Below are 12,225 nucleotides of genomic sequence, written 5' to 3'. Positions count from 1 at the left end.
TAGATTATTTTTCATTTTCATAAACTCGCTGTAGATTATTATTATTTTTATCGTGGATCATTGCGTGGAATTTTTTTAATGAATTTCACGATCAGTATTTAAAATATTTATGTTTCTTATGGAACCGGAGTCTAGGTGACTCCTTTAATCTTCTTTCTTAGCGATTTTAATGAACGTTTTCTGTTTTTAGAAGCCTGTAGCTACAGAAGTACGTTTGTAAGTTAAACTAGTTGGAAAAATTGTATCACAGCTGTAAAAAAATGTGTTTGATTGCGTGAGTGGTTTGCCTCGCACTGTAAAGTTTTAAGGAGGCCGAGAAGATCGAAGTGTCTCTTCATAAATTATTGTAATTATATTTTTTATAGATTCGAGTTCTATCGCTTTCGATACGTCGTAAAATTCTGTCTCCTCGCAAAGCCCAGCATACGTATTCTTACATCAATTCTTATGTTAACTTGGAAATTTCTGTCATGGCTATGGAAAGTCGTGTTTAATCATGTGAATCTTTTACTGTGCACTTTGAAGCTAACGAAGTCGAATGACCATAATCTCATCGATAAAAGGAGCATTAAAACAGACGTTAAGCAAACGAGAAGATCTTAAAGTTCACAGTGTCAAGGGAAACCGGCTGCGTCTTCGAGGCAGCCACTGTTTTCTGTTAAAGTTGAACGAGCAATTTAAGAGATTCTTTGAATTCGACGAGTGTCTTGTCACAGTTCCTATTGCCCTCGAGCACCGCAAGTCCGAACAGTTCGGTTTCACACGATATCACAGCGGTTGCTAATTACTATACTGCAGAAAAGTCTAATAGTGCTTCGTCCTACTTTCTCTGGCTCGTTTTCAACTGTTCCAGCACATTTAAGCCTTTCGAAAAATCCTGCGAGCCTTTTGTTATCTACGTTGGATAGATAGTCGGTCTTAATGGATATATAATTAACGAACGATTATACTTGGCATTTGCATATGAAACGAAAGATAAAAAATGGAAGATATATGACGATTCTTGAACGACGCTTAGATAAACATCGTTAATGATATATTCATGCAACAAGGAATAAATAGACTTATTAAAATTCTTTATCGAAGGACAATTGGAAATTAAAAAAAGCCTTTATAAACAGTTACTATTAGAGTTACTCTCATTTTTTACATTCTGAATACATAAAAATACTATTTTCCTGCGATCTATTTCTCTATGATCGGAAATTTTTTCACTATTATGAAGATCACAGCTGTACGCTGTTTCACACGTTTTTCTAAGAACTTAAAACTCGCAATATTGTCGTAAACAGATCGATTCGTATTAGAACAATTATACAATAACAAAATATAGAAATAATACGGAGATATACAAAAGACTTGAGATAAAATATAAAGTAAAAAATGTAATCTCTAATTATAAATTATATATTCTTACAAAAGATTAAATAGTTTCTACATTTTTAACTTTACGAATATGAAACACGTATTTCCAATTATTAAGCGACACACAAGAAATTAATTTCTAATCATAAATCACGTATTTTTACAGAGAACGAATAAAGATTAAACAATCTGAACGTTTTTAACTTTACGAATATCAAACACGCTTTCTAAGTATCAAGTGACACACAAAGTTCAATTTTTATCATTTCGTTCTCCTATAATACGAAATATGAATCTCTTTCAGCGACCATTAGGGGACCATACTTTCTTGAACAATGTTACGAGATTCGAGGATGATTTAAGCGTTTACATAGCTGGTGCCTTTCGAAAACGATGTTCTCGAAGGGGGGATACAACGTACCACAAGTCGGATAAACACACGGGGAGGCGGAAGTAACGATTAAGCAGCGAAGAAAGAGCTGGCGTATTAGCCCGGGCAGCATTGTGCTAGGGGATCTGGCGTGATGCTGCTCTCTACCTTTATACGATCGTACGACATGCGTCTAACGTCCGCCCATTAAGGCACGCTTCGAGATAATTCGTGTGTTTCGCTGTGCCGCGTGTTTGCATCTTTGCCTATCAGACACTCGCGAGACTCGCGCTTTTCGTCTCGATAAAAGCTCCACGTGGAACGAGCTTCTTGCATCTAACAGCTCGATGCTTATCTTTTTAGTCATTGAACTCTAGCGAAAATCTCTTCACATTTTCCAAACTTTTATTCAATCTCTTATCAGTTTTGAATCTTTCCTTTTTCTCCAAGTTCGAAATGGAGATAATTTCTCTATCGTCGAAAGTAGGAAATATAGAGAGGTAAGATTGATTCATATCTGCATGAAATCTACTTTTCGAAACTTTTTTCATTTTTCTGCTAGAATACTCGATTAGAATAATCTTAACTCTGGAAATCAAACGATTATCCCTGGTGGAATTATAGTTACAAGATAGGTCTTACTTCTGGATGATTTACGTAGCATATCTTTGGTATATTTTTTGCAATATTTCGGAGGTTACAACAACAATGAAATATCTAGTGGAGAGCTTTTTATTATAACGTAATATCGATCCTCTTGATTAGTGGCTAATATGAACATTTAAATTCTATTAGCAACTCCAACTTACCAAAAATCCTATTAATAAATAATTTACAAATGACTATTTATTACTTGTAATAGACTTATAAGTAGGCCACTTCGATAAATGAACGTCAAACAAGGAAAAATAAATTATTCTGAAAACGATCGAAAACAGATCGGAGCGCGCTGTAATTAAACGGCCTTTTCCATCACCGTTAAAACAATGTACCTTCGTAACCTCAGTCATTAAATTACCGAACGATTTTCAATTACCGGAAGTATTAAAACCAGACAAAGGAGGAGAACGTGTTGATCGGAGTCGAGAGGAACGACACACGATCGAGGGGATGGAGGAGACGAAAAAGTAGATTACTATTTTATAAAAATCAGAGCCATAGCAAAAAGCTGGCATGAAACGACGGAGCAACACGCTTTTGTCGTCGCTAAGATCTCGTTACGTATGCAACGAAGCGTCGCGCAAGGTCTTTGCCAGGATATTGGCGGCTAAACGATTCCACCAGCCTTTTTTTGTTCGCCACGTCTGGCTGAGGGAATAATTAATCGATCCTCGAAGCGTGAAACCTCGCGTCTCGAGTAGTCGCGCCTCGCGCTCTGCTCCACTCGCTTTTCTCACGGACGGCTGCCGCTACAACCAAAAAAAACCGCGGTTATATTAGGCACCTAATGATTCGAGAACCAATTAAATTATTTTCCATTTGTTCGAAATTCTAAAGGAAATTTTAATCGAGTATTTTACAAGTTATTTTTTATTCTTTCCCTCTAACGGTATAATAAAATTAGGAAGAATTTAAAATGAGCGATTTAGGAATTAATTATTTCTTCGTCGACAAAATTTCTTCCATTTTTAGTAACAGAAATTAGATACATAGGTGGAATTTTTTAGGAGACATGAATACTATAATTATGGAAATATACAGGGGACGTGTAATATTGAAAAGTATGCGGACCGTCCAAAGTAAAATATTCGTTATGAAATTTATAATTTTTATATGTATTTTGAAATTGTTTATCTGCGTTCATAAAGATATGATTTTACATGAAAATCCAATTTAATGGCAACATTTAAGATGTGAAATTTCCGATGTATTATATTTGCTTGAGTCTCTCTTAGGTTAACCGTGAAACGGTTAAGGTCGATCAACTTGGTCGGCTAATCAAAACTTCTCTAAAGCAAATACAGTTAAAGCGAATCACCATAAATCGATAAATTCGAATTCTGAGCGGAGAAATATACATAAATTCTTCTTTTCCTTGGCTTTTCACGATGAAAACGTGCGTTCGATTAGCAAAGACGATGGGATAAAATAGTGGCGGCTTTAGATCCTAATTCACGATAATAATTATTCCTAACGGGTAAGATGGTATATACGTATGAACGATTCTTTAAGTCGAATACAACCGTTTAATCGGAGATACCGATGCGACTCGCAGCTAAGTAACTTTTCCGTGCTTCCTCGAGGTACATTTGATTAATTAGACACGTAGCTTTGCCGCCTCTTTGCAATAAATATAACCGAGAAACTGACCGTTTCTGTGTACGGTGTATTCGGAACCGAAAAACAATTACGCTTCTCTCTGGCTATAAATGCCTATCCAGCAATCCATGGAACCGATCGTATGTATGTTTCCCAGCGTGCTTGTCAAGCCGTGTCAAACCGCGAAGGGGAAAGCGAAAATCTTCCGGACATTCGCTCTCTGCATAAAATAATCGTATATGGATATTTATGTACGTGCATCTTGAAATGTCTACTCTAAAACAGATACGAACGCTAATGTCGAAGTGAATTAACGTCAGTACCACTTTTTTAAATACTGCTAAAATAATACTAAAATTTGAAATCAGGAAGAAGAAGCTAATATTAGCAGAGTATTCAGAATTAAATTTCTAAGAATCTAAAGTGTGAATTCTTCGTCCTAAATACAAAGCGGATATACTAGTTCCAGGTGTTCAAAATTTCCATAGTGGTCATTCAAAATGTGATAACAAAGGGCTGATATATAGTAGATATTGATAAAGCCATTAGAATTAAATTTATGCGAGTTTAAAATGTTACGAATAATATTTCTAGCTGCAAACGCAAAGTGATATGATATTAGCTTCCTTTTCTCAAATTTCGATATTTCGATCTTTCGAAATTTGGAAAAGAAGGAACTAAGCAATTGTTAGAAATGAATATTGCACTGTTCAATGGACATGACAATTGTCTCAACGTTAAGTTTGAGATACTTTCTTTTAGAAGCAACGATAAGCTTTTTTTTTTAATGCAATCAGACTCGCAATGTTAATACGTTGAAATGAAATGTGAGAATTGACTCACCTATTTCACAATCGGCGCCTTTCCAACCCTGTATGCACGCCTTATCGCCATTCTCGTCGCAGGTGTAATGGCCGAATATGTCGTTCCTCGGCCTGCAGAACTTCGTGCAGGTCGCGTTGTAATAATGGTCCGCGCACTGGACCCGAACGCGATAAGCTAGATGAGCGTTTCTTCCTTCATGATTGAGAGTGTGCCACGTGGGTCCTGGCAGGACAATGCCGCTGAAACTCGCTTCCTCGATCACGCCTGTGCTCGCCTCGTCTCTCGCTTGCAGGATCAGCGTGAATTGCCTCTGTGAGCCAAGAAAAAAATTCGATAACGAGGCTGGGAATCTTCTAACTAAGGATTTTAGGAATTCTGGGAAATTTCCCAGAGCTCTTGGAAATTAGCAATTATGAGTTAAAAGTAATCCTTTATTTATATTTCTCGTTTTACTTTGTTCTGCTATACTTTACTATTTTACTATACGAATAAATAATTCTCAAAAACATAAATTGTAAATTAAAATTAATTCTCCTTTCATATCTTTTAGTTTATTCTATACCCGGTTTTTACTTTCTTTTACGTTATAGCCTTGTACCTTATATTATTCATATTTTACACTGCATTTTACGTTATGTTACTTTATACGTATTTTGTAACCAGTATATGCTGAATAGTCGTGTTCCGGCAAACGCGAATCGAATACGGAAAGATGACGTCACGCTTGTCTAGGGCTGCTTCGAAAGAGGAAGAGAGGTGGTTTGATGAAGCCAGCAATTAACCCTTGGTCAGCTTGAATAATTCCTTAGCCAGTGTGGCCTCTAAGTGGAACCTTCCGAGATGCACTTTTGCAAATTTAACACAGGGCTTCCTGACCCTCGGTAACCTCCCGTATTACGCCACAATAGGATTATCAATTTTTTACTTCCGTTTCCCATCTCCAGATACTTTATAAATTTAATTCCGCTATTTTCATCGTATCTTCGGGCATACGATCATCGATCACGGATAAATCATTCCTAAATCACCCAGTTTACGATTCATACGTGTTCGATCAATCTACACATATATACATACGTTCGTACGTTCCATCAATATCTTTTGATTGGCGTCGAGCCGAACTCGAATGTTGAACGTCTACGAAAGATTAAACGCAACATTCAATCATCCCTCCACCATACCGAGACACCTTGAGAGCTCATCGATAATCTAGTAAAAAAGTAGCCGAGCTACCCGAGGAGGAGGACGCGACGTCCGACCACCGGGGATGCAACACAACCAGCAGGGATTAAAACAAATGTTCCATCAAAAGGTGGCCACCGTGTCTCCGATAATTACCGATCGTCGTTGTAATCAGAGCACCGGCGTATTTTTCACCCGTGACACCTGTGTTCAATGTGTCGCCACAAATCAGAATAATTACAGCCACAGAGAGAGTTTGCGTGCGTTCGTTGGTCTACCGATTCTTTGACCAACGTTGCCTCTCCTCCAACGGCCGTACCTGATTGGTACCACCAATCAAGGCCCGTGAGTGACGGTCGGCTAATGCAATAAATAAATTCCAATCGCGCTGTCGCGGAAGACAGCGGCTATCTGTTCGTCCGGAGGCTGCTGAAGCGGAGACAGAAACGGCAGCAGCAGCAGCAAACGCGACCAGCAACGGATCCCAAAGGGGTGTTCAGGGGTCTGGGTTGTACGATAGAAAGCTGGAAGCGTTCCCGATGGAACCGGTCTCGTGGAGGAGAAAAAAAAAATAAATAAAAAAGGATCAGCGCATCGGCGATCTCGCGTGTGCTCGCTCGTGTGTGCGCGCGGTTTAATGAACTCGGTTGGATCCTCGCTGGTAGACAATGAGAGAAAGGACGAGTCCAAGCTCTGTAGCTCTTCGTTCGACTTTTTAATTAGAACCGCAGGTGTTTCGCGTGATCACTCAGACCACGGGGGTGGCTGAGTCGATGGAACCGGTGGAAAGTGAAAAATAAGCTGCGAGTTGCCGTTCCGCCGCATTGAGACCCGAGGATAACAAACGACGCCGAATAATAGATATCTTCCGTGCTTTTCAACGATCCACTCTTTTTCTTTCTCTTATTTCTCTTCTGGAGCCTACTTTTCGATTAGCGAGCCAGTGGTACGCCACGCGGGGTTCCACGCTAGAAAGAAGCGTTCCGTGTCACGATACATGTGGGAACCGTGTTGTTTCCCCTCGTTGATCGATTTCCTTTTCTGTCCAGGACCTATTCAATATGACCGGCTAACCGCTCGATCGTGACTGAACTGTCGATCGACAAATTAGCGAAAACATTCTCCCCCGCTGGCAACCCAAATACTTAGATAACGCGGCTAATGTCGCGCGCCTTTCTTGCGGACAAATCGCTTCCTAAAGCGGCGCGACACTTCCACCGTTGGAAACTCCACGTTTTTGCTCAACTTTGACCGATTTGGCAGCGAACGATCGTGGAACCTGTTCGACGGTGATTCCCAGTGATTTTCAGTCACCCACGAGAGACAAACCTTTGAAACGAATTCCGGTTGCTGGTTTTTTTTTCTTTCTCTCGATACAGTTAGGATTGTGTGAAAGTGTGTCTTTAAAAGTTATTAGCCGATTTTTTTGAATTTCTTAAAGACATTGAAATTAATAAACGTTGGTTGCTGTGTAATAATATATATATTTCATGGGTAAAGTGAAGATTATTTCTTTTTATGGCTGAAGTAAAGCTAGACAGACTAATTGCTTGTATTCGTTTCGACTAACAGCGATAAGCGATAAAAAGTATATAATATTTATAAAGAATATATTAAATTAATAAAAATATTAAAGTACGAGTAAAAGTACGATATTGTCTGTATGATGCGAAACTACCATATTTTCTCCCACTAACCGTTGAAAGTCGCGAATTTCAAAGAATATTTGATACAGTTCAAAGTGCGAGTTATTCTTTGAGTTTAATTCAAATTAGCCAAGTTATCGAGTCCAAGCAGCTTGAAATTATTTTACAAGTATGAACCTGTTGTTTCTTGACTTAAAATTTCCATTTATCCTTCTCATTAAATCAAATCATTCCACGTCAAGTTGTTTGAATTCAAATAACTCGGCTATATAAGAGAACCCGACTGCCAGAAAACAGTAACTGTTATTCTAAAATTAGTAGCTGCTTACGATTACTCTAAAAGCTTCTTTGACAGGAAGGGTACAACGGAAGGAGCGCTAAAAGCAAAAAGACAAAAGGGTAGAATGATGGAGTAGCTAAACGATGCTGTGTGATATAATCCGAAAAACGGCCTTGAGCAGCCGATCCATCTTGCTCGAAGAATAACTCGAATCTGTTCAGCTGTCATTTTCTATTTACCATCGATCGGATCGTTCTCCTTTAAGGTTTCGAAATTCATCGTTCCATTCGTTCCCTCTTCCATCAGCTGTCCCGTTGAAGAAAGGAAAAAAGAGAGAGAGAGAGAGAGAGAGAGAAAGAAAGAAGAGAAACGTTTCGATCCGTACGCCACGAAAATGTCAGAATAATAGAAATTTTATCTGATCGTAATCCACGCGCTGACTCATATCGATTAAGACGGCTGGACAATGAAGAAACGTCGGACGGTTCGCGAGCTGCAAAGGCACAAAGAACCGGCTGGATGCCGCGACGTGTGGAAGTGAACGCGACGGACGAACGAATTAGAATATATGTACGAGGTGCGAGAGAAAAAAAGGCGAGCATGAAAGTCGCGGGCGTGGGAACGACGGGCCCCAAGCGAGCCACCAATTAACACCAATTAGCGCTCATCTGCTCTAGGTAGTGGCAGCGACGAGTGAGCCGACTTTACATTTAGCACGAGACACCCGGCTCGACGAGGATTGGCTACAACGGTGCTCTTTGTATTGTCCAGATCGGCCCCGAGAATTTTGCACTTCCGCGAAAGGTCGGGAGAAATGGATTAGGGGCACTCAATAGAGGAAATGTGTCTTTCTTACTATCTGCCAGGTCACTTAACCTTTCCAATTTTTATCCTCGAATTTTTACTAACATATTATTTGTATTATACGAAGTTTTTGGAAAATTCACGATTCTTGCGAATTGCATGCCTGCAATAAATATCTTTTAATCTCTAGTATATGCATTTTTAAATTCGTTTCAGATTTTATCAATACACGTAATCGCGATAGTTTGGTCTCATTAGAGTTTCCATGAACTTTCCAAATGTTTTCATAAAGATAATATTCATAAAAGGTTTCTACATTAAGTATTCAAACACTTTCGCGAGCCACTGCATTCCTATTTATGTATTCCTATCCATTATGCCTATGTTCATCACAGCATACATCGCATCTAAGTTCTAAAATTTGCATTTCCTTGTTCCACCATCGAGGAAAGTACCCACTCACCACTCTGTCACAATACGACGAACGAAGTATATACAAACGAAGCGTCTAGGAATTTGCGTGGGTGTTCCGCAGAAAACTGCGTTACGTGCGAATTTCCCCTTTCGCCTTTCACCGAGCAAAACAACGGGCTTCGTTTTGTTCGGACGCGTTTAAAGAGCGCGGCCGCGTCCTCGCACAGGCGTGTAATAAATTATCGGATGGATCGCGAGTAAAAGTCACGATCTGACCACCGGCGGTCTCGATCATCGATCGATCCAGCCATGGACGTGGGTCGTCCGGTTTCGTGGGCGTAGGAAATTCATTAAGTCGGATATTATTCCGTAAGATGCGGTTCCAGGATCAATTAATTAATTTTCTGTGGCTTCGCGACATTAATCGTTACGAGGGTTCTCCGCACGCGTGTTTCTTAAACTTGATTTCAGACGCGTTATGGTAATGTGATTTTGCACCAGCAATATCGTGTCATTCGACAAATCCATATATCTAATGATGCAACGCAGACAAGTATGCAATAACGGGATAGCACGATGGTGTGCATTGTGTTATTAGAAATATAAATCAGACATATGTGTCGGTGATTATGAAAGCGGTCCGAGTCGAGAATCTAAAAAGAAAAGGAGTTTATCACTTATTTCACCTTGCGTCTATTTATACTACAATAATCTGAAACGATCTTCTAAAATTAATAGAAGAAAATAAACGAGTTAGATTACTTTTGTAATTGCATATGTTGGTACATCGTCATCGATTATTATAATTATAATTATAATTATATCGTAGTATATAGTAGTTATAGTATTATAATTATATCGCATAACTCGTTCATTCAAGATCTTAACTGGATTGCTATTTAGTTAGAAATTTCAAGATCTCGTGAAGTTATCTACAATGTTAGCGAAATATCGGAAATAGCTTTCTGTTGGATACGGTTTACGGTCCGGAAGCCTCAAACAGTATTAGACGTAAGTGTTTGTAGTGTTAAGTATAACGGTGTGAAGCGTACCTAACAGCGTTAGGTGTGATAAGCCAGGCTATAAAAGCATCAAGATTTCAGCTAATTTTATGATAGAGACAACGTCTTGTAGTTTGTCTACAGATTTCAGAATCAATTTATCTACATTTTGTAGTCACGGTGAGTCGGCATTTTTACCATCTTAGTAATGGATCAGAGCATCACAACGTGGAAATAAGGCGTATTTGCCGGGAGCCGAAAAGGATGGACAGAAGCCGTAGCGGGCACGTAGAAGCGGTTGAGGAGCCTCTATCTGGCGTTGACTGTCGTTCCATCGCATCGTGGCGCTCGTCGATGGTAGACGTGTACACGTCGATCGTGTGGCTCGGTAACTACACGTACGTACTTACGTACGCCGAATAGAACGCCTTCTCCTTCTCTATGTCAGGCGACGTGTCTTTGGTTTCGCGGAAAAGATCGAACGAGCGGTACGTGAGGACGCGTACTAAGCAGAAACGAACCTCCAGCACGCCCGCCACCGATCCGGGAAGCCGTGAATGGTTTATGTCTTTTGTCGATTTATTCCGCGAGGCTTTCTACTTTCTTTCTTTCGACGACCCTCGTCCCGGCTTTATGTCTTTCCATAAACATTCGGTATGGAAAATTTGAAATTAAAATATATTTCAAACGTGCAGTTGAGCATATAGCGACAAATTGCGGATTTTGTTATGAGATTTTGCGAATGTAGTGTTCTGTGTATGAACTGCGCATTTGGTATGGAAGGAAGATCGTATTGGTTTTGGAAGAAGCGAATGTGATAAATCACAATTTTTTCTCTGTTATAGAAGAGCAATTTTCGAATTCAATACATTGCGAACTAATTCACCGATCAAATTTTATTTTTGCATGTTTGTATTTTATTTTAGGATCAAATACCTGTTTTTGTCAGCCACTTGAACGTATCGAAAATATTAGTAACATTAATTATATACAAAGTAGTCGTATTTACAGTCTACCCAATATTTAATCGTTTTATTTCTTTTATCTTTCTCCTCCAAAAATGTGTTTCGGAGGGTGTACACATTCGAACGAGCCTCTGTGTTCAAATTTCGGTTCAGATCTACACAACTATTACGCCAATTTATTTCGTGAAAGTCCCTTACGTAAAATCGTTGCGATATATTATTATTCATTGTACTGTATCATCTCGGCGCATTCGTAACTCCATACTTAACGGTAACACAATGCCAATCACAAACCATTCTCCAAAGGTTGCTTTATGAAAATCTACTGTTCTCCTCACTTCTTTGCGTTCGTATCTCTTCAGATATGTTTTTCCTTTATTATACTTTATTTGCAAAGAGCATGAAATACACAAAAGATCGAGTAAAATTATATTAGATACCATAGCCAAATATTTACTAATCTAAACTATCTAAATTTTAACATCTATCTATATTTTAATATAAAAAATCTAAAACTCGAATTCTAAAGTCGAAACTATCTAATATCTATCTAATTAACCCCTAATTAACCTCTAACACACTTCTATCTAATTAATAATACCTATCGACATCGACGTAACATCCATTTTGGGTCATATAGATCAGTGGAATTTGGCGAATTACAAGGCAAATTACTTAGCTCGGCTGAAGCATCCTTCTTATTCGAATAACCCTGCCTTACCTATTCCGAACATCACCTTTAAACAGACTCACCTTTCAGCGGCGCGTCGCGATAAATTCGATTCTCTCGCTATAAGACGGTTTGCAATGGAATTCCAGCGCTCCGTTCCTCCCAAAAGCTGCATTCCAACAGCTCCTCCGTTCAATTACTTTCGAAAGCGATTTCCCAGGAACGCAAGGCGCGGACGAGGTCCCTGAATCCTTGTGGAATTCCGACTTTTGATCGCTTTCGAGCACCGCCTGGCCGTGGTTTACCCTTGACCCTAAATCTCGCCGCAACAATCGGGGGTCTCGAGGTCAGGCGTCGCGATGCGATAAATTCGCAGACTTATTCCCTCTCCTCTTATACTTCGGAAGGAACGATTCATCTGACGGCGGGCCAACGTAGAAGAGG

The 12,225-nt window shown here is 39.4% G+C and overlaps 1 protein-coding gene across 1 annotated transcript in view; it reads right to left on the bottom strand.

Annotated features, from left to right (window-relative positions):
- LOC126872182 (protein jagged-1) overlaps nucleotides 1-12,225 on the bottom strand; it is a 56,592-nt gene that overhangs the window by 10,372 nt on the left and 33,995 nt on the right. Inside the window, exon 3 of the mRNA XM_050631806.1 lies at nucleotides 4,838-5,129. Coding sequence (XP_050487763.1) covers nucleotides 4,838-5,129 — 292 coding nt within the window. The remainder of the gene's footprint in view (nucleotides 1-4,837; nucleotides 5,130-12,225) is intronic.

Source organism: Bombus huntii, chromosome 12 (assembly GCF_024542735.1).
Source record: "Bombus huntii isolate Logan2020A chromosome 12, iyBomHunt1.1, whole genome shotgun sequence".
Lineage (NCBI taxonomy): Eukaryota > Metazoa > Arthropoda > Insecta > Hymenoptera > Apidae > Bombus > Bombus huntii.
Note: the sequence above shows the minus strand (reverse complement) of the source record. Positions and strands in the feature narration are given on the sequence as shown.